Below are 25,215 nucleotides of genomic sequence, written 5' to 3' on the forward strand. Positions count from 1 at the left end.
AGTATGACTAAATCTTTTTTTTCTTTCGGTATTTAAAAATAGAAAAATATACTTAAAGATATATGGATCAATTTTCAAGTAATTTATTAACAAAAACGACCGCTTTTATCTTTATTTTTCTTTACAAGACTTAACCTTTCCTAAGTTACAAAGAATGTTAGTTACTAATGGTTCTTGTTCTTGTTATGGATGTTAGTTATAATCATTGCCAATGTTAAGTCATGTGTTGTTATTGCTGTGCTTTTTATGGATATAATTGTTCTTGTTATAATTGTTAGATGTAATTATTTATTATATTAGGGGATTATGCTGCGCTCGTTATGGACGTAATTGCTAATGTTTCAATTTCTATAATGAATATCAAAGGTTTTTCTTAATTCAAAACAACAAAATACTATCAATTTATATTCTAAAGCAGGTATAAGTGTTTTAAAGGAAGGGTAGGTCAACCCCGCTATAAAAAAAATCGTTGTTTTTGACAAACCAACCTTGAAGGATAGTAGAATACTATTTTTAAAGATACAAGCATTAAAATATTGTAGAAAATTTGAAGAAAAAACTATTTTATATAATACAGATAACCTATGTGTGATATACTTTTTTAATGTTTTGTCTTTTCAAATCGGCGGAGAATTTATTGAATTTGCGAACTCACACACACATCAGTAATGAATGGATCACTAAATTATTTTAAAAAGCTTTTCATGGGTTTTTCATAATTTTTTTTTGATAAATCCCAAAGAATTGATAAAATTGTTTTGTCTTGACTATTTTTTTACAGCTACGTTTTTAAAACTTATACTCAATCTTAATTTTTTCATTTCATTGTTTACTTATCCTTTAACTTAAAAAACATACTTGCAAAAGCATTATGTCAATATATTTCTAATTTTTGCAATAAAATGTTTGCAAAAAATATTTTGCAAAAAAATTTTAATAAAAAATTCTTGTTAGTTTTAATTGATCCTGATTAGAAATTGTATTGTATTCAAATTTATTGTATTCTATTATATTGTTTAAATACACCCAAAGAAACTTATGGGAAATCCCATCATGCAATAGTGGACCACGTTCCACCCACCTTCCAATGTAATGAATTTTAATAAGGGGGGAAAGTTTAAGGAAAATGAACCTTGGTCCCCTGTTCAACCCTCCCAAAAGTCTAAAATAAAAACTAAAAACGTCTTTTTATGCATATTTAAATGCTACAATAAATATAAAACTTATACAACCTAAATGCTAACACTTTGTCAACAAATCTCGTTTTATTTTCTTGTTTTTTTTTGTTAAATTATCAAGGGGGGGGATATAATCCTCCAATTTGTACTTGTAGGGTTATTGTGAAGCTTATCTATCAACACATATAAATATATCTGGCTGATATCTGCCTCCCATTTAAATTTCTTCCTTTTTATAAATATCAAAGAATTACTGAAATTGTTCTATAAAGTGGCACGATGTGCTTTTGTACAGATAAGGTTATAGTTGACGACTAAACGTCCGAAAAGCACGGTATTGTGTATTTTTCAAGTAGGAACATAGGTTTTTAAACAAAAATTAAGTATAATATGTCCCTTGTTCCAATATATCTTACTATTGAAAAGATACTTTTTGATAATTTTCCAAAAAAATTCAATCATACCCAGGTCGTTTCTTGGGAAGTAAATTTGATTGAAATTATAATTTAAGATAGAACTCTTAATAATAACATTATCTGATAAATTTGATAAACTCTTTTTCTTCTCTCAAACTTGTACTGTGTCTTTTTAATGTAGCCGCTGCCTTAAACTTTCGGTATTATCCTTTTAGAAATTTTTTTTTCAATATTGAAAATTTGAGTATCCCCCCCCCCCCCCCGACAGCGAACTATGAACTCTGGCCGCAGCGCTCGGCTCCCTAGCCTGCCTAGCCGCAGCGCTCGGAGTCTTGCCTGCCTAGCCGCAGCGCTCGGCCCCCTTGCCTGCCTAGCCGCAGCGCTCGGCTCCCTAGCCTAAAACCTAACCTAACCTAAAATAGTTGTTCGTCGGTAGTCGGGGGGGGGGGGGGGGGGGGTACAAAATTGAAAAAAATTGGAAAAAAAATTTCTAAGAGGATAACGCCAAACTTTCATAGTCAAAAAGCACAACGTATGAGGCTATGAGAATTGAGATCAGCCTTCTCATTTAGTTTTTATATTAAATTCTTGCCCCAAACATTCTGTTCAATTTTAAGAAAGAAATCATTAGAAGCGATCTGGACATTATCCATATAAGCGCAGCTTTCTATAAGATTAATAGGACAAACGGACATTTTAGACTAAGATTTGAACGATTTTGATGTATCAATTAAATAACCATAACCATAAATAGCATAGGGTCAACGAAATGGCCAATACTACTGTCAAATAAATATTACATAGGCAAATAAATATTTTGATAACATAACAGTAATGGATTTATTGTCACTTGGACTTTTTACCAAATTTTCATTCACTCTAATAAAGTGAAACTTGTAGCTGGCTAAATTATCGATCCCTTTAATCCAACCTTTTTACTCCAACCCCTCCTACTGGATGAACGAATTGACCGATGTCCATGTTAACGACATGTTAAAATCCTATTGCAAAATTGTAAACCTTATTTTATATGTACAATTTGGAGGAAAACAGCTATAAAAACAAACGTACATTCCTTTTAGAAAAAAAAACTTTGCTGATAAAAAAGATAATGTGAAAGGGGGGAGGGGAGTATCGAAATCCTCCCCCCTCCCATTCTCTTATGTATGTCATGTGCGTCTCTTAGAAATTGATGTAAAAAATGTGTATAAAAATTCCCAACTCCGACCCAATAAATTTGTCCATGGGTAAATAGCTAATTCATTGCTATTCGCAATACTTTAGCATTATTCTAATAGCGTAGCTATTCTATAGCGGGGGTCTCAACATGGGTGTGTCTATTAGAAATCCTTAAAAAACTTGCTTGTCAATAACAGTTACTTAGAAAACTTTAGATTCTAAAGAGAAAGAGATTGAAAACAATTGTATTTTCTTTTTCTGTTTTACGTTTCTTGTCTTTTTTATCAAATTGAAATTTCTGAAATACTTTTGGATATGATTTTCCTTGTATATTTTCTTCAAATAGTTACATAAGTTTTGTTTTAGCTGCGTAAGTTATGGTCATAATTTTCCTTGTTCTGACTTTAAGTCAATAATTTGTAAATATCAGATTATCTTATTAGAATTAACAATCACGAAATCTTACAATTAAAAATAATTCCGAATGATGAATCTCAATTATATTTCATAATGCTAAATATATTTCATCAATTCTTGTTCCTATTTTTGAAATCCGTCAATCAACGAAAAGATATTTCTCAATTTTGATCTAAAAAATTTCTTTATAAAAAATATAAATTACAGAATTTACCTAAAGTATATATCTAAAATAAAAGTTAAGAAATACTTTTAAAAAGTTTTTGAAAACTGTAGACATGAGATGGTTGAGTAATAATATTGGCTGGCACATATTCCCCCCCAGATATATATCCCTTCCCTCTGGACTGGAGTCCCCTTACCCCCTACACCTGCCCAACCAAGTCTTGGTGTGTATTCACTGCCGCAAATGTATCTCATATCAAATCATAAGAAATGCATCATTTCAGCCTTTTCCTTTATCAACCCCTATAAGATATGACGTTTCCCCTCAAAGTGCCTATTCGAGCACAGAACTCCCTCTCTTGTTTTTTAATAAATTGAATAGAGGAAGAGAGGAATAGTTTGTTTGTTTATTTATTACATTAGGTACCGCAGGATAGGATCGGCTAAGTGTTAAACAAAGAATAAAATGGACCGTACCCACCCCCCCCCCCTTATTTTCCATATTTTTTTATAAGGGGAGAGGGTCAGTGTTCCATATGGTATTTTAGGGAAAGCAACGTTATTTACTATTGTTTCAGTTTGATAATATAAAACACAATTCGGAATTAATAATATGCGGAATTGAATGCACACCCCAACCAAGTCTCATGGGAGAACATTTTTTTCTCTTCACAAGGATGACAAGTTTCAAAGGTGTCAGGGATAATCAAAATAAATCCAAATCTCATTCATTTCAACATTCAATAAAACATTCAATATAAAGATAAAAATCATAGTGCCAAAGAGACCAATAGGGTATTTTATAATTAAACAAGTATTTTTAGTCAATATTGTCAATAAATCATTGAATATGACATTTAACTCATGTAAATATATCTATGAATATAAAAAAAAACATTCTGTAAAACTTTATCTAATAATTTTGTTGTTTGAAAAAGTTTATTTTAGAGAAATGATATTTATGGGTAGGTTAGAAAATTCTCCACCCCTCCCCCCTAACCCTAGAAATTTTAAAATGCTTTCTTGTCTGAGAGAAAGGGGAAGGGCGGTGAAGGAGCATCCCCCTAACTTGGTGAAATGTTTGTTTTGTGAAATTGTTATAGTTTTTGATGTGAGAGGAGATTAGAGAATAAATGTATTTGCACTATAATATTGAAAGTTAAACTACAAAACAACAAAAAATTATTCGTCAAAAAAATTGTCAGAACTTAATTTTAAAAATGGCTGTGGATTGTTAAATTTCTTGCAGCACCGGCTACAGTGTCTAGAGATATATTTAATAATAGAGGATTGCGTTTTTGTTTCTTTGTGACTATTATGGAAACTTAATATTAGTCCTGGCGCTATAGATTGGTAAAAAAGGAAGTTGCATACGTCAGCGGCTGCCGATTTTAATTGTCATGTCTTTTAACATAAAAAATTATCCCATTTGATTTTCCTAAGCCTTTTCTTAATTTTTTTTTTACATCTTTTTTCTATTTTCGGTCCAGGTTAAAGCAATGGGATCTTTAGAGACTTTTATTAAATCTTGATTGGCTGGTACAAACTAGCAATGTACAAACTTTTCCCCACATATAACTATAATCTTTGTTTTTTGGCTAAAAACGCCAGTGGCAGAATTGTAGTTTGTCTGATTAAATAGTTGATATTCATACAAATCCTTTCTTATAAACGAGTGTAAGAATTTTACCAGGGATAAGACAATGGAAGATCAATTAGTGTTTCCCCATTTTATATAATTTGTAAAATTATGAATGTGGAAGCTTTTAAATATTGATGAGAAGAAAGTGTTGTAGATTGAGTTATCCCTAGTTGTCCTCTCCATCCCTGTAAATTTCCCCTGTCAATAGTTGAAGGGGGTAAAGCCTCCCCTATTATAAGGGTGTGAGGGGGAAAGTATTTTCTCCCCCATAACAGTTCACATTGCTAACATTTCATGTAAGAAGGAAAATTTCTAGAAAATGAATTACATTAGAGTGGTCAAGATTTTGAATTTGTCTATACTAACACAGTTTAATTTTTTTTTTTTGGGGGGGGGGAGGGGGATGGAGGTTGTTTTTTGTTCTATCACAGAAGTGTTGGTGGGGCTGGACTGTATTTTAGAGTCATGCTTTTATGGACATTCTCTTCCATATTTTTTACTTAAACCTATTGTGTATTACTCTAAAGCTTAAATCTATTATTTTATAGTTAATCTTTAAGCTTACTTTACACAAGGACTCTGATAGGAAATTGACAACTTATTCATACGTACTGTACTAAATCAATCATTACTTGGACTAATTTAACTAAATTAGGTTTTTTTTAGGTTTTTGATAATTCATACAACCCCCTTAAGTAATTCATTACAATAAAATACAATTTTAAAATTTATTTACTGTGTAAATATGCATAAATATGACGTTTTTACTGACAATTATGTTGATTTTTACTCAAAGCATATTTCTTGTAGACAATAAAATGATTATAACTTTCATTCTATATAAGATAAATTGATGAAATAAAAAGTACATTCAATTTTATTAAGCTGAAAAGTCACTTATTGATTTTAAGAAATAATATACCCCTTTGAGTTGGAGAGGGGGGGGGGGGCGTTGAGTATTGAAATAAGAAACTAATGTAAATTTCTTTTCTACAGTGGGTTTTAATGATTCATATAGCAGCCAAACTGTTTTAGGCAATACCCATTTGTCTGTCTGTCCCTCTGTCTGTCTGTCCTTTTGTCTGTCTGTCCCACCACATGTCTGTCTATCTGTCTATCTGTCTAACTGCCTCTCTTTTGGATTTCAATGAATCATCTAGCATAGCCTAATTGTAATTTGTTAATGCCTCAAAGACTGTCTGTTACTATTTACCTGTTCCTCTGTCTGTCTGTCTGTCCCTCTGTCTGTCTGATCATTCACAGGTTCTCTATTGGATTTTATCTAATTAATTGTCTATTTTAGTAAAACTATGATAATTCTTCTTGCCCGTCTGTCTGTCTATCTGCTGAGTTTCTACCCTCCTTGGTCTAACAGACTTATTCACTTAATTTATAAAAAATTAGATTTAACTAATAATAATATGGTGGTATCTTGTACCAAGAGATACACAAATAACCTTATGTTGAAAAAAAAACAAATAAAAAATGATTCAATTTCTTCTATGAAGAAAAGTGTAATACATGTTCTTTTAATCTCTTTGTACATCAAAAATATGTTTCAAATTTATAATATCAGGTTATATTCCATTAATTTATTAACAACTAAATTTTTTGACACCCCACTTATGACTTTTAACAGCCCCTTTAACTAAAATCAAGGGTGATTTTATTAAGATTTTACCAAAACTACTTTAGGTAAGAAATTTACTACATTTTAAAATTTTTTTTATAAAAAGAGGATTGGGATATATCTCCCTCCCAACATTAACTTTAAAAACTATTGTAAAATATATTAAAAGTTATAAACATATATCTATCAAGACCATTAAAGGAATTAACTCAAGTTTAAGGGGGGGGGGGGGGCTTAATGCAACCATCTCGTAATCAATGCACAAATTGCACTTAGAATTCGAATTTCGTTACAAAACTTGGCATGAGTAATCCTTGGTACATCTATTTTCCCAAAATGGAACAAAAAGTTGGAAAAGTGACGGCTAACAGCTGGCGGCTCAGTCATTTAGCCGTTTTTGGGCTATAATCAGGGCGAAACTATCATTAATTGCATAGGAATCAACTTTTTGAAACATATTTTTGCTTTAAATATCCATTTTTAAAATTTCTTGTACCAGCTGCTAGAACTGGCTGAAAATGGCTGGGAGCGGCTAAGAGTATGAAGAGTATACAGGGCTTGTGACATGTCTAGGGGTAGGTTTTTATTGGTACTGAGCTCAAAAATACTACTATAAATAGTGGGGGTCCATCCATTTGGCAGCTGGGGCTGTTACACAGACTGTTAAAAACCTATCTAAAATTTAAAATTGCATACATAAATAATGCAATATTTGAGGCCATAATTTACTATAAATATGAACACTATCTGTGTAAAAACTTTGAGGGAAACCCCAAATAAAATTAATGGTCTTCTTATCAATAAAGGGGGGTTTGGTGCTGGAAGGTGAGCAAAATTGATATATATTGAGCTAAAATTTTGTAACTGCCTGGTCCAGTAGTTACTGCATCTAAAAGAAAAACAAAATTAAAATTTTTTTTAAAGTTAGGTAAGAAAAACTGCAAAAATGGAATTTGACTTTGCAGATTTCTTGCTACACCTTCATATGTTATAATTGAGACTGCTCCATTTTTTTTGGTAAATTTCAGGTTTATATTTACATACTAGAATTGAAATTTTGTAAAAATCTTTAAAATTTAGATCACACAAAAGAACTAAAACAACATTCTTTTTGCAGATTTCAAAAACTTTGAAGTGCTCGTGAGGTCACAATTATTGCATCACAGAAAAAAATATTTAGCATGGGTCATTTTTTTGCTTAACCCATTAGTGCCGAACCTGGCATTAAAACCCGGTTCCAAAAAATGGAAACAAAACCGGTTTCCGGCTTCATAATTGCATCATTCTCAGTAGGAATCCCCCCTCTACTACCCTGGCTTTCATTTCCCCCTGGAGCAGGCAGTTTAGCTTACTTCCGTTTTCCGGTATAGCTCAACAAAATTTGAAAATCATGAAAATTCAAAATACCCCTTCTAACTTTTTTGTTTTTATAGTAAAGTCGCTGATTTTTTTCATGAAATCTAATGTTTTTTGGCAGTTTTCAGCTGTTATGACAGCGAAATCTAGAAATTAAAAAAGTGTTTTTAGTAATATGTCCATGACATAAAGTTATAATGTTAATTAAGAAAAGTTTAATTCCATGGAAATGTTCAATTTTTTATATCCTTATAAGCCATTACCCAGATGCCACTATTTTTGTTAGTATTTTTCAGCTCAACACCCATTAAAACCTATCCCTAATGGATGATTCCTACGTAATTATTCCTGGATTTGCCCTGAAAATAGCCCAAAAATGGCTAAACAGCCATTAGCCATTAGTTTTCCAACTTTTTGTTCCATTTTGGGAAAAAAGATCTACCAAGGATTACTCATGCCAAGTTTTGTAATGAAACTCGAATTCTAGGTGCCATTTGTGCATTGATTACGTGATGGTTGCCTTAACCCCCCCCCCTAAGCTTAACTTTTTGTTAAACTTTGAAAAACAGACCTACTAAGGATTACACATGCCAATTTTCATAACAAAATTTGGATTAATTGATTATGGGATGGTTGCATTAACTCCCCCCCCCCCCTACATATGTATGAGAGTTTCCTCATGTCTCAATTTACTAATTAAAAGTTGTACAGTACAGTTGTACAGAATATTGCAAGATTTTTTTAGTAAAGTCTGGTAATTAATTTACCTAAAAATAGATAGCATAGAATTATCTGAATCAGTGACTTGCTTAAATACACCCTCCTTAAACACCCCCATCCCCACTTTATTTTAAGGGGTGTAAATTTATTTCCTTTACACCCCCTTGGAATTTATCGAGGGATGTATCTGAGGGTGTAGGCTCTTGTCAAGAGGGTGGACATGGGTGGACACCTAGGGAGGTGTATCCATCCCCCTTAATTTTACAAGGGTGGTGTAAACAACCCCTATACCAACCTTTTGCACGCCTTTGATCTTAACTATACTTTCACAGTACATAAAGTTGTAAATTCAGTAACTATTCTACAAAAATTATCTTCCTAAATTGATATATGATTTTCAGGGTAATCTCCGGTGGACTAAACATTAAAATTTTATGGAAAAAAAGATATCTTTGGAACATGCATGTCTTGAAATTATCCCCCCTTTGTACTCAATACGCATTATTAATTCTAAGTGCGTCAATTTTGCGTTTAAAGATACCCTTAGTTTAAGCATTAATCTCTCCAAAAAATGATGAAAAAAGATAAATTTTTTTTGATAAAATGATAAAAGTATATGTAAAATGAAATAACCAGCAAAAAAAATTACAAAATTACGTTAAATACAATGAAAATTAGAGCGTTTTGTATGCCTTATAAAATGCGTATTTCTCATGAAAATTGTAATGATTTAGTGTATTGAGTAAAATATTTACAAACTTCCCGCTTTTATAAGTAGCTAGAGTCTTTGTGTTTATAATGTGATATCATTACGTATGTAGTTTTAGTAGCGCAGCTACTTTATAAATAGTAATACTAATAATAATATCAACATGTAAATGTCATTTTTGATGACAAAGGAACATAATTATAGATTCGCATCTAGTAAGCCAGTAATAAAAGCTTTTTTTCAAGATTTCTATAAATATTTTATGAAAAAACATAATATCTACATGTATTCATTTTCACAAGGATGATAACTTCCATAAAACCACTAAATACAACAAAACATGGTAAAATAAAACTAAAATAAGTAGGAAGGACAAACGAACAATAACTGTTTGCAGAGTGTCAGAACTTTTTAGAAATTTAGAATTTATAAAATTGTGTAAATACCGGATACTATAAAATGACATGCTTTTAGTTTAGAATATAATTATAGAAATGTTTCGCTTATGATATTAAACCTTGTTGTCCTAGGAATAAACATTCCAAAATAAGATGAGTAAATTATCATATTATAAGGTATTGTCAAAAAAAAAATTGACAATGACATGTTTTATATAGACTTACGGACTTTCTGGTACCAATTATAGAGTTGCTACGCTTTCTAAATCGTACTTAACATCAAATAGGAGTAAGGCTGGTGTTAAAATCTGTTCAGACAGACATACACACAAAGGCTATGTTGGAAATGCTACGCTTTTCAAAAGGTGAGCAAAAACGCTCAGAAGACATTTTTTGACTGATTTATGTCAAACAGAAATTCCGACTACTAATGAAAGGACAGATTTGGGTTTTGAAAAAGTGACAGCTCCCCTTTCAATTCAGGAATTCACGTCCACCTTGGCAATTTCTCATCCTTTTTACACACAATATTTTTAGCAGCGCAGCTACTCTATAATTGAGGTTTCACTTATTGACCATACTTCCGTTATTACGGTTTATAATGTTAGAATCGGATATTTAATTAAAAATTTAGTTTTTCTGTAAATAAAAAGTATATGTATTTTACTAAACGTAGCATTTCTGTAGTAATTTTTAATATTTTGGTTACGAATTTATTACAATAACATTTCCCAAAAATTTTAAAACTTCAATTGGTGATTCCCATCACGACTAGGAATACCTATAAAGAATATTAATTTTTAAATTGCTTTTATTATAACACCTTGCTTTTCTGTAATAATTGATAATAGTTGGTTTGTCTCTTCTACTTGTTTTAAAAGGTTCGCTGTAATGATTGTTGTCATCCTTGTTGCACAACATTTTTTCAAGGGACTGCTTACATTTAAATAAAATCTTTTCTTAATAACCTAAATATACTTGTAAACTCTAAAAACTTAAAAATTAAATTAAAATTGTAACTGTATTTAATGTTTATATTGAAAAAAATTATTTTTTTTTAGGCAATGAATAAAAAATCAAGTTATTTACATTTTTTGAACTTTTTGTCACTGTCCCTTAAAACCAATTAGGTCAAAAATTCTGCTTTTCGTCATTTTTTTTTCAATTGAAGAAGATAAAGAGGTGGGTGTGAGTTTCTAGAGAGAAAGAAACTTTAGACAAATAAGTTGAAGCAAGGATGATTACATTCAATATAATTTTATGTTATTAAATTTAAAAAAAGACTTTTTAATGTATTTGGGAATTTTTATTAATAAGAAAACGTATTTTTTTCCTAAATATATTAATACATCCAATGCAAATTACATTTGCAGTGTTTTTTAGACAGTACCTGTTGTTTTACTTTAAACTTATATTACTTTTACTCTATTACTACATTTAGTTGTAACTATTTATTGTTGCGCTACTCATGGCCATGATTGTTCTTAGCTTTAAGAAGAATATAAAAATAAGGAAATAAGAGTAAAAAGTAAAATTCAAAGAAAATTTTAAAATGAAAGGGGTCAAAAGTGTTTTGAATCAGTTTGTTGAATATGATCTAGGTCGATTATCTGAAATGGGATAAAAGTAGACATGACTGACACTTTGTCGACGAAACATTGTTTTGTTCATATTATTACTTTAGTTGAATGTTGACAAAATAAGAACACAAAATCTTCCAAATCCTACCTATATTCAAAATGAAAGTAGATAACTGGCAGGGATCTAAAGGGATAAGACAAAGACCAAAATAATTTATGTACATCCCAAATTATGATTCACAAAATTACCTCTTCTGTAGATTTTAGTTGAACAGTTTTGACACTCGACTTAATGAACTAACCAATCAAAATTCAATAAAAGTCCCAAAAGTTGTTAAGCTAACGAATAAACGTTATCATTAAACTTTGGGGACTAGTGTAATAGACAGACTTATGGCCCCTCCCTCCCTGGATGACAGGGGTTGAGAGGGGGGGGGGGGGTGTTGGAACTGTTATAATGAAACGCTATTTTGATTCTTTTGTCCGCACGTCACAAAACACAGGCGCAAAAAAGGGTTTACATTTTTCAAAAATTGAAAGCATACATTATTAGATGTTTCTTCAAACCTGCAGAACCGCTATTCCAGTATTGCTTCAGAACTGAACAATATCCGCTGGATTAAAACTGGTTCTTAGCCATACTGAAAAATCATTTATAGCATCGTTTTACACATATAAAGACAAAACTAGTTTTAATCTCATAATTTTTAATTTTATTGTCTGTGAAAAGCTGTCAAATTTCCAAAAACCTTTACTTGAAAATTCTTAGGACTAAAAAAAGTTTAAGAAGCTGCTATTCTATATCATCTCTTTATTACAAGATTTTATTAGTTTAAAGAAAATATTTTCAGACGTTTGTAAGGTTAGTTTATAGTGTTTTGATATTCTGATATAACACCATCTTATTGTGGGTGGCTTAGTAGCAATATTAAAGGGGAAAAATTAAGAAGGAATTTAAAAAAATTATTTTCTCGTATTCGTTCGAATCCGGTGGATAGGAACCGGTTCTTATCCATACGAAAAAACTATGTCTAACATCGTATTATATCTACGAATATAAAAATGTACAATCATAAGATTAAAATCAATTTTTTTAGCCTGTGCCTTAGGCTAATAGTTTTAGCTTGAATCACTAAGGTATACCTAGGTATATTTATATCTATCTTAAAATTAGTGTATAACAGTAAGTAGGTTTAACTTAAATGATGTCAGCTAGTTGATAAGTATAATTATGTGACTGTTTAGCATATTTGGAGCATATTTGGCGATTTAAAATTTTTTTAAAAAACAAAAACAAATATATGATTTTCAGAATTTATTTGTGATCTATAAATAAATAAATAATATAAATATCTGTCTAAAATCATTATAAATTAAATCTTAATACATTCTTACATGCAACTACATAGTTAACTTTGAATATTATATCTTTTATATAATAATTCATTATAGTTCAAAAACATGATGGTCTAAATTTGCCATGAGCTTTAAATTTATGTCATTTGGACAATAGGTTAGTGTGTTTTTTGGCCCTCATTTACAACTTCTGCTTTTTAAAAGTTAATTTTATTTCAATAAACATATGTGAATTGAAACTAATTTAAACCTGGTGTACAAGAGAGTCCAGTGTGATCCAAGAGACAGGTGAATTTATCAAATACATTAATAAATAATGAATTAGATATACTATAATCTAAAATTAAGTAGTTTTATACATGAGATAATGAGTTTTTGCATTTCAATAGGAAAAAGGTATCATGAAGAAAACAAACTGAGCCTGATAATAAACATTGCATTGTATTTATCCTGACAAGGACGGCAAAATTCCATGGTAGGCAGGTGCTGGGGCATGGTAGGCAGGAGCTGGGGCATGGTGTGCAGGGGCAGGGGCGTGGTAGGCAGGTGCAGGGGCATGGTAGGCGGGTGCTGGGGCGTGGTAAGCAGGGGCAGGGGCGTGGTAAGCAGGAGCAGGAGCATAGTGCTCCTTGATTTCTTCACATATCTACAATAGAATTTTTTTTAGATATATTGGATAACCTCGTGAGGACAGGTATATTATTATTTCTTATTTTGGGATACCATAACCAGGAAGTGATTGATTGAAAGGAATTCATTTGACTTTCAGCAGGCTGCCAACCTTTTGACTGCACAAACTTGCTGGATTTAGAGCAGTGTCAGTCAAGCAAACTATTAGATTTATCCTTAACTATATATTCTTTCATGGCGTAAGTTCTGTAGGGAACATCAAAAGTACACACTTATAAAATATTTTTATAATGTAAAAAACCCGTGAAACGAATACCTGTTTAGGAACAATAATCTCAGCATCCTCGCACTTCTCAGGGCCGAGGGTGGCTGTGCACCTTTCTAGCTCCACCACCTCCTCCTTGGTGTAGGGCAGGCTGATACATTTCTCCTCCTCCATCTCCTTGCACACGATTTTGGGCAACTTCACCTGGATTATTACAGGGATGAGGCAATGGACAGTGATTAGAATCTTTCCCTGGCCTTATTTTTATTCAAATGTCATGGCACTTTCCCAATATTAAATATGTCATGCTAGCTTGGTAATAGGCATAGTCTTTAGCTTCGTTAGTATACTAATTTTTTTATTAAGATGTACAACTTACAGGCTGATTTTCACACTTCTTGTTAGCAACAGGGTAGCCAACTTTCACAGTTTCCTTCTTCTCGCTTGTTTTGGGCTCATTGTAGCAAATCTTGCAATTTATAATATTAATTAAAACATAATGCATATAGAAAAAAAACAAGTAATATAAGGTTATTAAAAATATGAAAATTATAAACATCTATTTATAATAAAAACAATCATCTTTAAAGTTGGTACCTCTGTCTTAAGTTTCTGGCAGTATCCATAACCAGCAGAGTGGCCATAGGCAGGCTTGCTTGGGCACAGCTCTTGTGTATAATCCTCACACCTTATTTGTTAAATTAAGATGATAGGTTAATTGAAATTGATTTTAAAGAAAGCAATACTATTTTTTTGGTTATTTTACCCATCCCCTGTAGCTTTAAAGATCAACCTATTATTCCAAATAACTTTTCCTATAAATTAAAGCTTTTGGTGATAGTATGCTTAAAAAAGGAATTATTTAACCTATTTCATTATAAGATAGTTAGGTCAAAGACTTGAACTTATCCCCATGACGGCATGTAATCAAATCAAGAACAGCTTTAAAATTGAAACCAAAAAACAACAACTCACTTGACATCATAGTTAACCTCGATGGACTTGGCCTCTCCCTCCATCTCCTCCATGTTGTACTCGTAGTAGCACACCTCGTTAGGGATCTCCTCATCCTCCTACATTACAAAGTCATTTAAAGAATGGGATATTCATGACCTCCTTTTTAAAACACACAGAAAACTGTCCCGAATTTGTATTAATTTTGAGGAACAAGATTCCAGTTACGTCATATTTTTCTTTCCCGAAAAAGGGAAGGGGGAAAAAAAAGGGAAGGGGGGAAGAAAAAAGAGATGGGAGAAAAGGGGGTTTTCCCCATCTCTTTTGAAGAGATTTTCTTTCCCCCTTCCCTTTTTCGGGAAAGAAAAATATGACGTCACTGGAGTCTTGTTCCTCAAAATTAATACAAATTCGGGACAGTTTTCTGTGTGTCCCTTTTTAAAAATCAATTAAAATTTTTAAGGAAAATTTAAAAACAATCGTTAATAATAAAGCTTCAGGTGGTGAAAAAATTTATGAAAAATGATTTTTTATGGGGAAAAAAGCAGCAAAGCAAATTTTTTGACTTGTATTTTCAAATAACTTTCTACTTTTGGCAATATAAGTTCTTGAATTCTAAAATTCATTCAATTAACATGGAACTAGATCAGCATCTTTATTTTTGACTTATAGGTGGCTGTTAAACATATAGATGTTGTGCTTTTACAAATAAGATTAAACCGCAGTTGATTGATAATACCTGTTCACAGACAGTTTTCTTAATTTTGACACAATCGTCCATATCAACCAAAGTTTGCACCTTCTGCTTCACCACGTTGCATTGTTTCCTAATTTTAAATAATTATAAAATGAGCGAATAACACGTTCAAAAAGATTATCATAGACGATAAAAATATATTAGATCTCATCCCAAACCTCCAAAAGCAAATAAACCCGAAAGTGTGGTACCCAATTGAAAAAAATATACATTTATTAATCCCCCACTCTCTCACCCCACATATCTAAAAGAAACTTGGACGTCATTACAACGGTGCAATGTTTGTACTGGCATATAATAAAAGTTTTACTTCTTCAGCATGTCATTTAGAAAATTTAGAACAAATAGATGTTACAGACATGGTGTTACTTATAGAATAGTTACGCTATTAAATACTTACTCAACAGTTGGTATACAGACATGGGCTACAAGCTTTACTTCTTCAACATGACATTTAGCCTAAAAAAGTAAATATCATAAATTAAATCCGGAATACAGGGATATGTTTATGGGAATTAAACCTTTTTAATTTCAAGAAGATCAAATTATATCTAATTTTGTACTTTTCCATAGATTATCCTATTTTCCTAACCTACATTTACACATACTAAACAAACCTAAACTAAGTATTTTTTAAATACAATCTTCCGGAATTTTTTTTGTGGTCCGTTTTCAGTTAAAGAGGAATTAACCCTTACATTTCTCAACTTTACCTTAGAATAAACAGGAGCGGGTTTTGGGTAGGTGAAGTTGATGGGTTCCTTTAGTGCATGTCCATGTGCCAATGGAAGGGAGCTGATATCGTTCACTAGATATGATTATGTCCATTAGTAGCGCAGCAATAACAAAATGATAAGTTTTTTTGAAAACGGTATGAGGCTAATGTCATTAAATAGGAACAAAATAAGTACAACTGAATAACCTTTTTTTGATAAAAAGAGAACAGTATAGTTTGAAAATCATTTAATTAATCATTTTCTTTGTGTAGCTATTTATTTTATCATTTACTTTTCATAAAGTGGCAGAGGCACGTACGGGCATTCTTTAGTTGTAGAGTATCTTCGCTATCAAAAACATCAGTAATGATCATTGTTAAGACAAAATGTATCATGAATTTTTTTTTACCTGGAAGAGTTACAACTCCAGGGACAGCTCTAAATATTTTTTTCAAAATCATTGGTATAATTTATTCTAATTAAATCAATTTACAAGTATAAAGTAAATTTCCTAAATGCATAGTTCAAACCAGTGTTCAACCAGAAAATTTTTACAACACTCTTAAACAAAAATTGAGGAGGTTGTATTACAGACAACAAGAAAGGTGTGTTTTGGGACTTTTTTCTCCTTTATCATATTATTTCATATTACATTTTTCTGATTTTAAAACCTATCATCTTTGGGGACATTTTCCGTTATTTGTAAATAGCCATGAAAATAACTTTTTTACATTTAGACTTTATCAATTTTCGATATAATACTGAATAATTGGATACACACTTAAAACGTAAAGTATTCAACAGCTCTTAAAGGAATAATTTCACACAAAGTTATCAAATTTATCGTCCATTGTCCTATCCTTTAGATAATCTTTATGATAATTTTGTCTGACAAGTGAAATAACTTTGTAAATAACATCTTTGTCATATTTGTGTGAGGGTGTGGTCATATTGTAGCAAATATTAATTATTTATAATGGAGGGGTTATTTGTTTTAGGTTGTGGCAACAGTGAATCTAATAATTTTGTAATTAAAGTCTTTGTCATAGTTGTGGGAGGGTAAGGTGTAAATGTAGCATATTTTGTTTTAATTGTTATAATGATATAATATCGCCAATAAGTTATAACTTTGTAAATGTAATTTTTGTCATTTGTTTTAGGGTGTGGCAACAGTCAAGCTAATAACTTTGTCGTATTTTAAAAATAATGTGGTGTTAATGTAGCAAATATTTTAAATATCGTAAGTTCTAGAGTGTAAACATAATAACACAAAATACTTTTGCTAAAAACAATTTGCTTTTAAATAGAATGTACACAAACTGAAGCATATAGAATTTTAACTAATAGATAATATTGCTTTACACAAATAAAATTGTTTTATACAATGTAGTCACACCTCAAACAGACAGACTCTCACACACACGCACAGAAACATCAACACACACATACACACTTACATACAAATATTGAATCGGAATCCAGAGATCACTTTGCTTTACACAGACCGTCAAATTTATGACACAATCAGATAAAGAGGATTTGACAAGAGTAATGTGGCCGGCATCCCATACATCATACGGATATTTCACAAAATTCGGGGGTAATTTAACAACTGACAAAAATGCGGGAATTGCACAATTGGCGAACTTATTTACACCAGTTGGTCCACTCGTTAGTGAGAGATTTAACTTTCTATATTTGGATTAAAGATCTTTGAAATGACTAGGTTAAAGAAGTAGTAATTTTCAGCTTACTAGTTATCCTTTCGATGTTTGAGGCTATGCTTATGATTATATAATATTTTCAACAAATATTTAATAGCAAGCAAAAGACTAATTTGATTAACAGTAAAATGTAATATAAGATTATATTTTATTATCAATACATTTATTAATGCATCTGAAAGATAGACTTAAGTTTTAGAGAAGGTGTATTTGCATAATTTGTTGCAATTAAAACAAGCCTTTAATTATAAAACACAATGCAGTAATTGTATTAACAATTATTAAAATTATTGCCTTTTTGTCAGTTGTCAAAATGTCAGCTGTCCGAAGAAAATTTTGACATTTAGAGTAAACATATAATAAGTTGAAAGTGATGGAAAGTTTTGTCCCAAGCATTATTAATTTTTACTCAACTGTATTGGCAATTTCCCTTGAATTGAAAGTAGACCAAGAACAAAGTTAGAATGCACATGATGGTTTGAAGGAAAAAGTTACCATATAGTGTTTAAATAATTAGGTACTTGTTTTTTTTTAATATTGGAGTAAAAAATCAGTGCAGTAAAAATTGAAAGTGGATGGAATCCCTATTTCCCTAGTGCATGGGGGCTAAGTCACTTTAATAATAAACTAGCGGCTATGCCCCTAGAGGCCTCTAGGGGCACTTTTTTGGGGGGGGAGGGCGTGCCCCCCCTTAATTTTTAATTTTAGTTTTAAAAATTTAAAAAAAATTTTGGGGGGGTTTCATTTTTTTTTTTGGGGGGGGGGGGTTGGGGGTGTCCCACCCCCCAAGAAAATAGTTATAAACCTTCCCGGGACCTATGAGAAGCTACCCTGTTAAGGAGAACCCGATTGGTTCAGTGGTTAGCGAGATTCTTCGGTACAAACAAACACACAAACACACAGACACACATCCTGTTACTTTAGTATAAGGATTACTGAATATGACAATTTGTTAAATATATTTATAAATTCAGTCATTAATCTCCAGGAAGCAACGGTCAAGACCTTGTATGGACGTACATATTGACATACCCTTGTTGTATAGTAGTATTTATAGTTTCACCAAAAAAGTGAATAGATGTTACAACGTATGGTCGAACCATCCTGATATTCTAGTATGACGTTAATCAGGATAATTCGGCCAAACGATGTAACATTTATCCACTTTTTTGGAAACACAACAAGCAGCTTCATAAAAAAAATATTTAAATTTTAATATTAATGACTTTGAGTTCCTTGAATCTCTGTTGGTATCAGCAACGTCCTTCTTTGCATCCAGCAGAATTTCATCATTGGCAGTGATGACGGGGGTAACTTTGTCCATATCAGCGGTGGACTCTTCCATGCACAGAACAGCCATGGGGAGCAGGCTCAGAATACATATCTGAAAATTGAGAAGATGTGATAATGAAGTCTAATATTAAAAGTTGCAAGTTTGTCTATTTTATTAAACACAAACAATCGCCACCTATTGAGGCTAGAGGCGAAGCGATAAGTAATTTAAACTTCATCTTTTGTTTAACTACAAACAGCAGAGTGCAGTTGGAGTTGAAAGCAAGGTAAAATTCCTCTAAACGAACATTAGACCACAAATAACTTCCTCTTTTTTTGGTGACAACCTCTTATAGGTTTGGGTAGATTAAGATCAGTAAATTTAGGCAGTGACTCACAGGAATATTGGCCCAGCAGAGGATAAGATCTCTTGCAAGGGCTAGTAATAAACAGTAATGAGGGGAGGTACATGTTGTTTATCTGTTGGTTAAAGGAATTCTACTGAAATACACATCAAAGAATGACTTTTATAATTATTTTAAACATCAAAATCATGTTGCACTCAGGAACGCAGGGATGGGATGAGGAGCTCGCACGAGTTGTTGTTGAAATGGTGTAGAGGTTTTAAGCCCCCTAAAGGTCACAAATATCTTTATAGGTTATGATTTATTGAAGACATGTTTTATATATATGTATATTAGAAAAGAAGGGATGATACCACCTTTATCCACCCCCCCCCCTCCCACTTTCTTCATTTTAAAGTCCTATGCAAATATACAAGTTATTATAATAATGACCAGTGACATTTAAGAAAATGACCTAAATTACTATAAAACCGTAAGTTTATTAACTGGTGCGCTATCACTTTTACAAAAAGTTGTTTTGGTTAATATTATTAAAGGCAATTTTGATCCTAAGATTAATACTATAACAGAAAATGGAACTTTCAATTACCAACCAATAAAAATCTATTGTGTTTTCTAACAAATGTACAATACTTTGAAGGTATTAGACATTAGCGGAAGTGTTTACACACCTAGAGGTTTGTTACTATATATAATGTTTTAAAATCAAGTTAAACACGATAAGGTATTAGCGAAGAGCAATTGAAAGATGAGAAAAAACTTGAGTACGAACATGCCTTGATTATGGAGTAATATCCTAGGAAGGCTTAATAGGTGTATATTCACTTCCGCACATGGATCATATTAGCAAATCGACAGAAATTTATATTTTTACTACAGCACAAACTTTCACTACGTTTTTAATTAGCTCTTCAAGTAGCAACCCTTTTTAATTAACGTTTTTTTAAATATGAATTATATGCGGATGTTAATGCACACCTCCACCGGTACCCAAGGCTATATATATAATGTATATTATTCGCATCGTATTATAGACAGCTTTTTACGGAAAAGGAAAATAATTATATTATAGAATTTTCACATAGCATGTACTTTCAGTATAGCCAAGAACCGGTTTTGAGCCGGCGGAAAAGAATCGGATTCAGAGCCATACTGCAAAAAAACAAATCTCGCTACCTGCCACTGCATTATTGTGTATGTGTATAAATGTCTGCTGTTGATCACCACTGCACTGCAGCCTCTGACAACAACTGAACTGCACAACAGCTCCACAACCAACAACATGACCTTTAAAAAGCCCCCACCACAGCGGCGCAACCACGACACTCAATTTTGCCGTTGAAGTTGCAAAAGCGTGGATTTAAAAAGGGATAAAAAGAGAGAGAGAGAGAGAAAAATGTGATAAAGAGAATGGGGAAGTAAAATGAAAGAGATATCTAAAAAAGTCCACTCACACATGCACCCATCTACACACACACACACACACACAAAACCCTCGCTAGCTAAGCCGTAGAAGTGTATAGCTCATGATAAAGTGCAACCATTGGCTTTATAGGAAACCAGCCCAGTTAAAAATTCACCAACATTCTTTTAAAATTTATGAGCAACTCTTTGGCTAAGGTCTGTCCGTCCGTCCTTATGACAAATAATTTGACTCTTTTTTATTGTTCTTATTAATCTTGTCATTACTGCGCTATTTATAGACATTATTATTCTTTTAATTTAAAAAAAATAACTAGAACATTGCATGATGAAAAATTTAATTTTCACTCCCAAATTAGTTGGTTTAACACCTTTGAACATGAAAATGAACATTTTTATGTACAAATTACTCCACCCTTTTAATTAGTTGCTTTAGGGAATTATATAATTATTGAAATTCATTAAAATAAAGTGGATTTTGTTTGTGAATTACCACACTTATTACCGAATTAAAAAATAGAGTATTAAAGTATTATACAGCAAAAAATCTACGGTTTTTAAAAATATAAATTACCAACGGGATTTGTGTCCTACATTTTAAACCAGCTGAGACGTTTTAAGTTTAATCATGGATGGTGGGGACAATGAAAATTGAATAAATCTAACTTCATTAGTTCCTTTAATTTTTACGGATTTATTAAGTATTAAGTTTAAGATAATTGGGTGAAAGATTGATTTATCCTCCAATGTCTTATCCCTGTAACCCTGAGCTTCGTTGTGCATTCTCTTGGCTTTACTTTATATATCCAACTCTCTACATGTTGGCAAAAGGTCGGAGCTTCTCAGTAGACTTGTGGCTTTACAAACACATACATTAATACACGCCCAGATACAAACAGATGGTAATCAGTGACCTTTTAGCTTAGCAGTGCCAGTTTTTTGTTTTAGTTACATGAATATGAAATATTCTGCTTAATTTATTGACTTGATTTGGTTTTATCAGATGATTGATAAAGCCAACTGTCAATCTGCATTTTTTTATGCAATTATTTTTGCACCTGTACCTATATTTATATACATTAAGAAATGTTCAGTTAGATACATGAATGCATTTCTGTTTACTACTTCCACTCCAAACTTGCTGTTTTCAAATGATAAAAAGATCATACATTGTCTTATACGGGTTATCAATGCTAATTTTAATTCATATCATATAGACTGCAAAAAAATCTTTGGTATAATGTTATTTTTGTAGATTTGGAGTAGAAAAATTTTCTTTAATTAAAAGAATATTTTTTTTTGCATTCTTACAAAATTTACATCCTTAATATTACTGTTATGTTTCATTCATTTTGTAGTATCTAGATAGGACACCTGCCATTAGCAAGCCAGGATTAGGCGATCATAATTAAGCCTGACTTTAATTGTATTCTAGAAAAAAAATATTTTCTTGCAAAACTATGATTGTATCTCATCCTTACACATGATAGCAATAAAGTCTACACAAAAGTATAAAATATATTCAATAGAATAACAACTGTAGTAAACAGTATTTTGTTTGTGGACCCAACTGGTATCAATTTAAAATTATGCATGTAAATGTGCAGCTTTTAAATCTAACGCTAATTGTTAACACATTAGATAACTAGATAAAAAAAATCTTTGCAAAAAATATTGTTAAATGTCAAAAATAAATTGATATATGTGCAATAGTTTGATATTTTAATAGCACAGCTTCTCTATAAAATTATATCTTCTCAGGGTATAATATTGGAAGCATAATATCATTTTTTGTATATCCTACTATGGTATGTATAAGATTCTAGAAGTATTTCTTGATTTTGATAATGTGTACACTGTACATGAATACAAGCAAAGTTAGATTTATAATAAACGTTTTATTAGCCGTGCCTATAAGTTAAAATCCCATATTGTCGATTTAATTAAAATTGTACTTAGACACAAGGTATTTATAAGGCATCAAATGGATTGACAAATTTTTAATTGCATTTACAGACAAAAAATATTAAAGAGTAGCAACTCTATCACTTAATTTTAGGGAGAGAGGGGACATTGGGCTGTTTATTAAATAATAACTTTTTCTTCTTAGGAATAATAACTTATTCTTATAGCTTAATAACTTTGGGAACTTTTACTGAATTTTTATTGGCTGGTTTATTGATTTGAGTATTCAAACGATTCAACCACTTATTGTAATCTACAGAAGGGAAATTTTGTGCATCATCATTGGGAATGTACATCAATTTATCTGCCATTGTCTTATCCCTTTATATCCCTGACCAAATGTCCCTGCAATTGAAGATTTCTTTTCAATTGTAATTTTGAATCCTTTAGCAATGGTACTCAAATTGTCAGAATTAATTTTACACCACTCAAAAAAAGATTGTAAATTTCTTTCTGATCAGAAGTAGAGCATCCCCCCCCCCCCCACCCTATTTCAGTGATTAAATATTGTGAGGTTTTTTGATCAGGTTAGGGTAGGGTTTGTAAAGATTACAATAAACACCTATCCCTATTTATAAAATCTAAAAAAAAGTTGGAGGTTTTTGAGTGTTCTGCTAGTTGATCAAAAGATTGATTTTAGTTAGAAAAGGGATTTAATTTCTTTGACATATGTTATGTGATTCATTCTACATTTATTTCTTATCATCCTTGTAATTGTTTCATATTTTATATGGGGAAAATGAAGAGAAAAATAACGTTGAAACCTCTAAGATTATTTTCAAAACCTGGTTAGGAGGGAGGGGGTGATAGAACATACATTACCAAAATTTTATTTAAAAAACAATATTTTTTTTTTGGGGGGGGGGGGGGCACATAAAAAAATTAATGAAAGACACAAATTCAACCTCTTTTATTTCAAACAATAGTTCATTTCAAATTTTAAGAACTAAATGAAACCATTTTAAATTTACAGTTTTTATGATAATGCATATAATAACTCCATTTTCTTACAGAACAGCTTATTATGTCGTACAATTTTTGTATACTTTGAACCTTTGAACCTTTCACCCCCCGCCCCCCCCCCCCCCCATATGATATTAATCATACTTTTTTCCGATATTAACAATCAAAGATTGTAAGGTTCTTGTACTTTTGTAACTAAAAAGTAGTTTTTGAGAGGGTCATTTAATGTAGCCTATTATTTCTAAGAAAAGTACAAGATCTACATAATAACCTGTAAATTTGGAGTTATTTGCATTTTTAGATAAAAATCTTCATACTCAAGTTATGTGCATAAAAAACACAGAGCTGGGGGAGGGAAGATTACAATGACTGTAAAATTTATCATTAACTGTTTCTCCTCCCAATTATTTATGTGAGGAAATCTTGGAAAGAAAGTAAAATATTATGGTTATATTAATCTAAATCTATTTTTCACCACAATATTTACTAACCATCAAAGACAGACTTTTGAAATAATTTTTCAAGTAAATATTAATTTACAGTTTGTGTTCTTTCTATTATAGCTAGTCAGCCGTTTAGTTATTATAAAAATTTTAAAGTGAAATAAAAACTGCAGTATGACAGCCATGACCTAATTTATTAAATGCCACAAAAGATAATAAATGTATCATTCCAGGCTTTCAATGGATGTGATTAAACATCCATTAAACCTTAACAAAGAGTGGCTTTGCTACCAAAACTAATAATTGATTTTTAACCTCACCCTAAAATCTTACTTCTCAATAGTTATCTTGGAACATATCTAAAAATATTCCTTTTGTTCGTGATATTGTTGTTAAAAATATTGGTGTGCCTCCACTCCCGCATATTATAACATTGTAATGATGTTTTTCGTATTTATTCGAATCCGGTGGATAAGAACCGGTTCTCATCCATACGAAAAAAAACTATGTGTAGCATCGTATTATATCCAGCTTTCTACGAATATAAAAATGTACAATCATAAGATTAAAGCCAGTTTTTTTAACCCGTACCTTCGGCACCTCGGGGCTAAAGAAATGGTTTTAATCTTATAATTGTACATTCTATATCCGCGAAGAGCTGTTTGTAATACGATGCGAGAAATAACTATTCTTATTTACAAATCCTATTATATAAAGTAGTATATAAAGTAGAAAGGATTTTTTGTCTGCAGCTTAAGATTTCGATAACTACTGAACCGATTGAGGTCTCCATATTATGGAAAGTTCTAAAAGGTCCCATGATGGTTTTTGGCTATTTAATTTTTTTCCTATTTCCTTACTCTTTCGAAAGGTGCAAGGAGCGCAGCTGCTAGTAAAATATAATATACAAATAAAAAATTAAATGTTGAAGGATGAATGTGAATCAAAAGGGATGGAACACTTAATCTGTTGTATTAATATTTATACGGCTAC

General features: G+C 31.5%; 1 protein-coding gene across 1 annotated transcript; it reads right to left on the reverse strand.

Moving 5' to 3' along the window:
- Window positions 1–12,690: 12,690 nt before the first annotated feature.
- On the reverse strand, window positions 12,691–20,757 carry LOC145313546 (uncharacterized). Its single transcript, XM_080153022.1, has 11 exons — window positions 20,606–20,757; window positions 19,028–19,176; window positions 16,478–16,506; window positions 16,066–16,160; window positions 15,753–15,811; window positions 15,335–15,422; window positions 14,617–14,714; window positions 14,239–14,329; window positions 14,021–14,110; window positions 13,693–13,845; window positions 12,691–13,392 (listed from the first exon to the last, which is right to left on the reverse strand). Exons 1-11 carry the CDS (start codon window positions 20,711–20,713, stop codon window positions 13,192–13,194), a joined length of 1,161 nt encoding a protein of 386 aa, XP_080009148.1. The 5' UTR covers window positions 20,714–20,757; the 3' UTR covers window positions 12,691–13,191.
- Window positions 20,758–25,215: the final 4,458 nt, after the last annotated feature.

The sequence above is a fragment of the Acartia tonsa genome, chromosome 1, assembly GCF_053477335.1.
Source record: "Acartia tonsa isolate MP-2025a chromosome 1, ASM5347733v1, whole genome shotgun sequence".
In the NCBI taxonomy this organism is placed as follows: domain Eukaryota; kingdom Metazoa; phylum Arthropoda; class Copepoda; order Calanoida; family Acartiidae; genus Acartia; species Acartia tonsa.

What these genes read in the sequence shown, in the direction of transcription:
- LOC145313546 (XM_080153022.1), bottom strand. Translation starts at nt 20,713, where the DNA reads ATGTTGTTGGTTGTGGAGCTGTTGTGCAGTTCAGTTGTTGTCAGAGGC. An exon ending in ACACAATAATGCAGTGGCAG is followed by an intron (nt 19,177 to 20,605) that starts GTAGCGAGATTT and finishes CTCAATTTTCAG; the next exon opens with ATATGTATTCTGAGCCTGCT. An exon ending in TGGAGTTGTAACTCTTCCAG is followed by an intron (nt 16,161 to 16,477) that starts GTAAAAAAAAAT and finishes AATCATATCTAG; the next exon opens with TGAACGATATCAGCTCCCTT.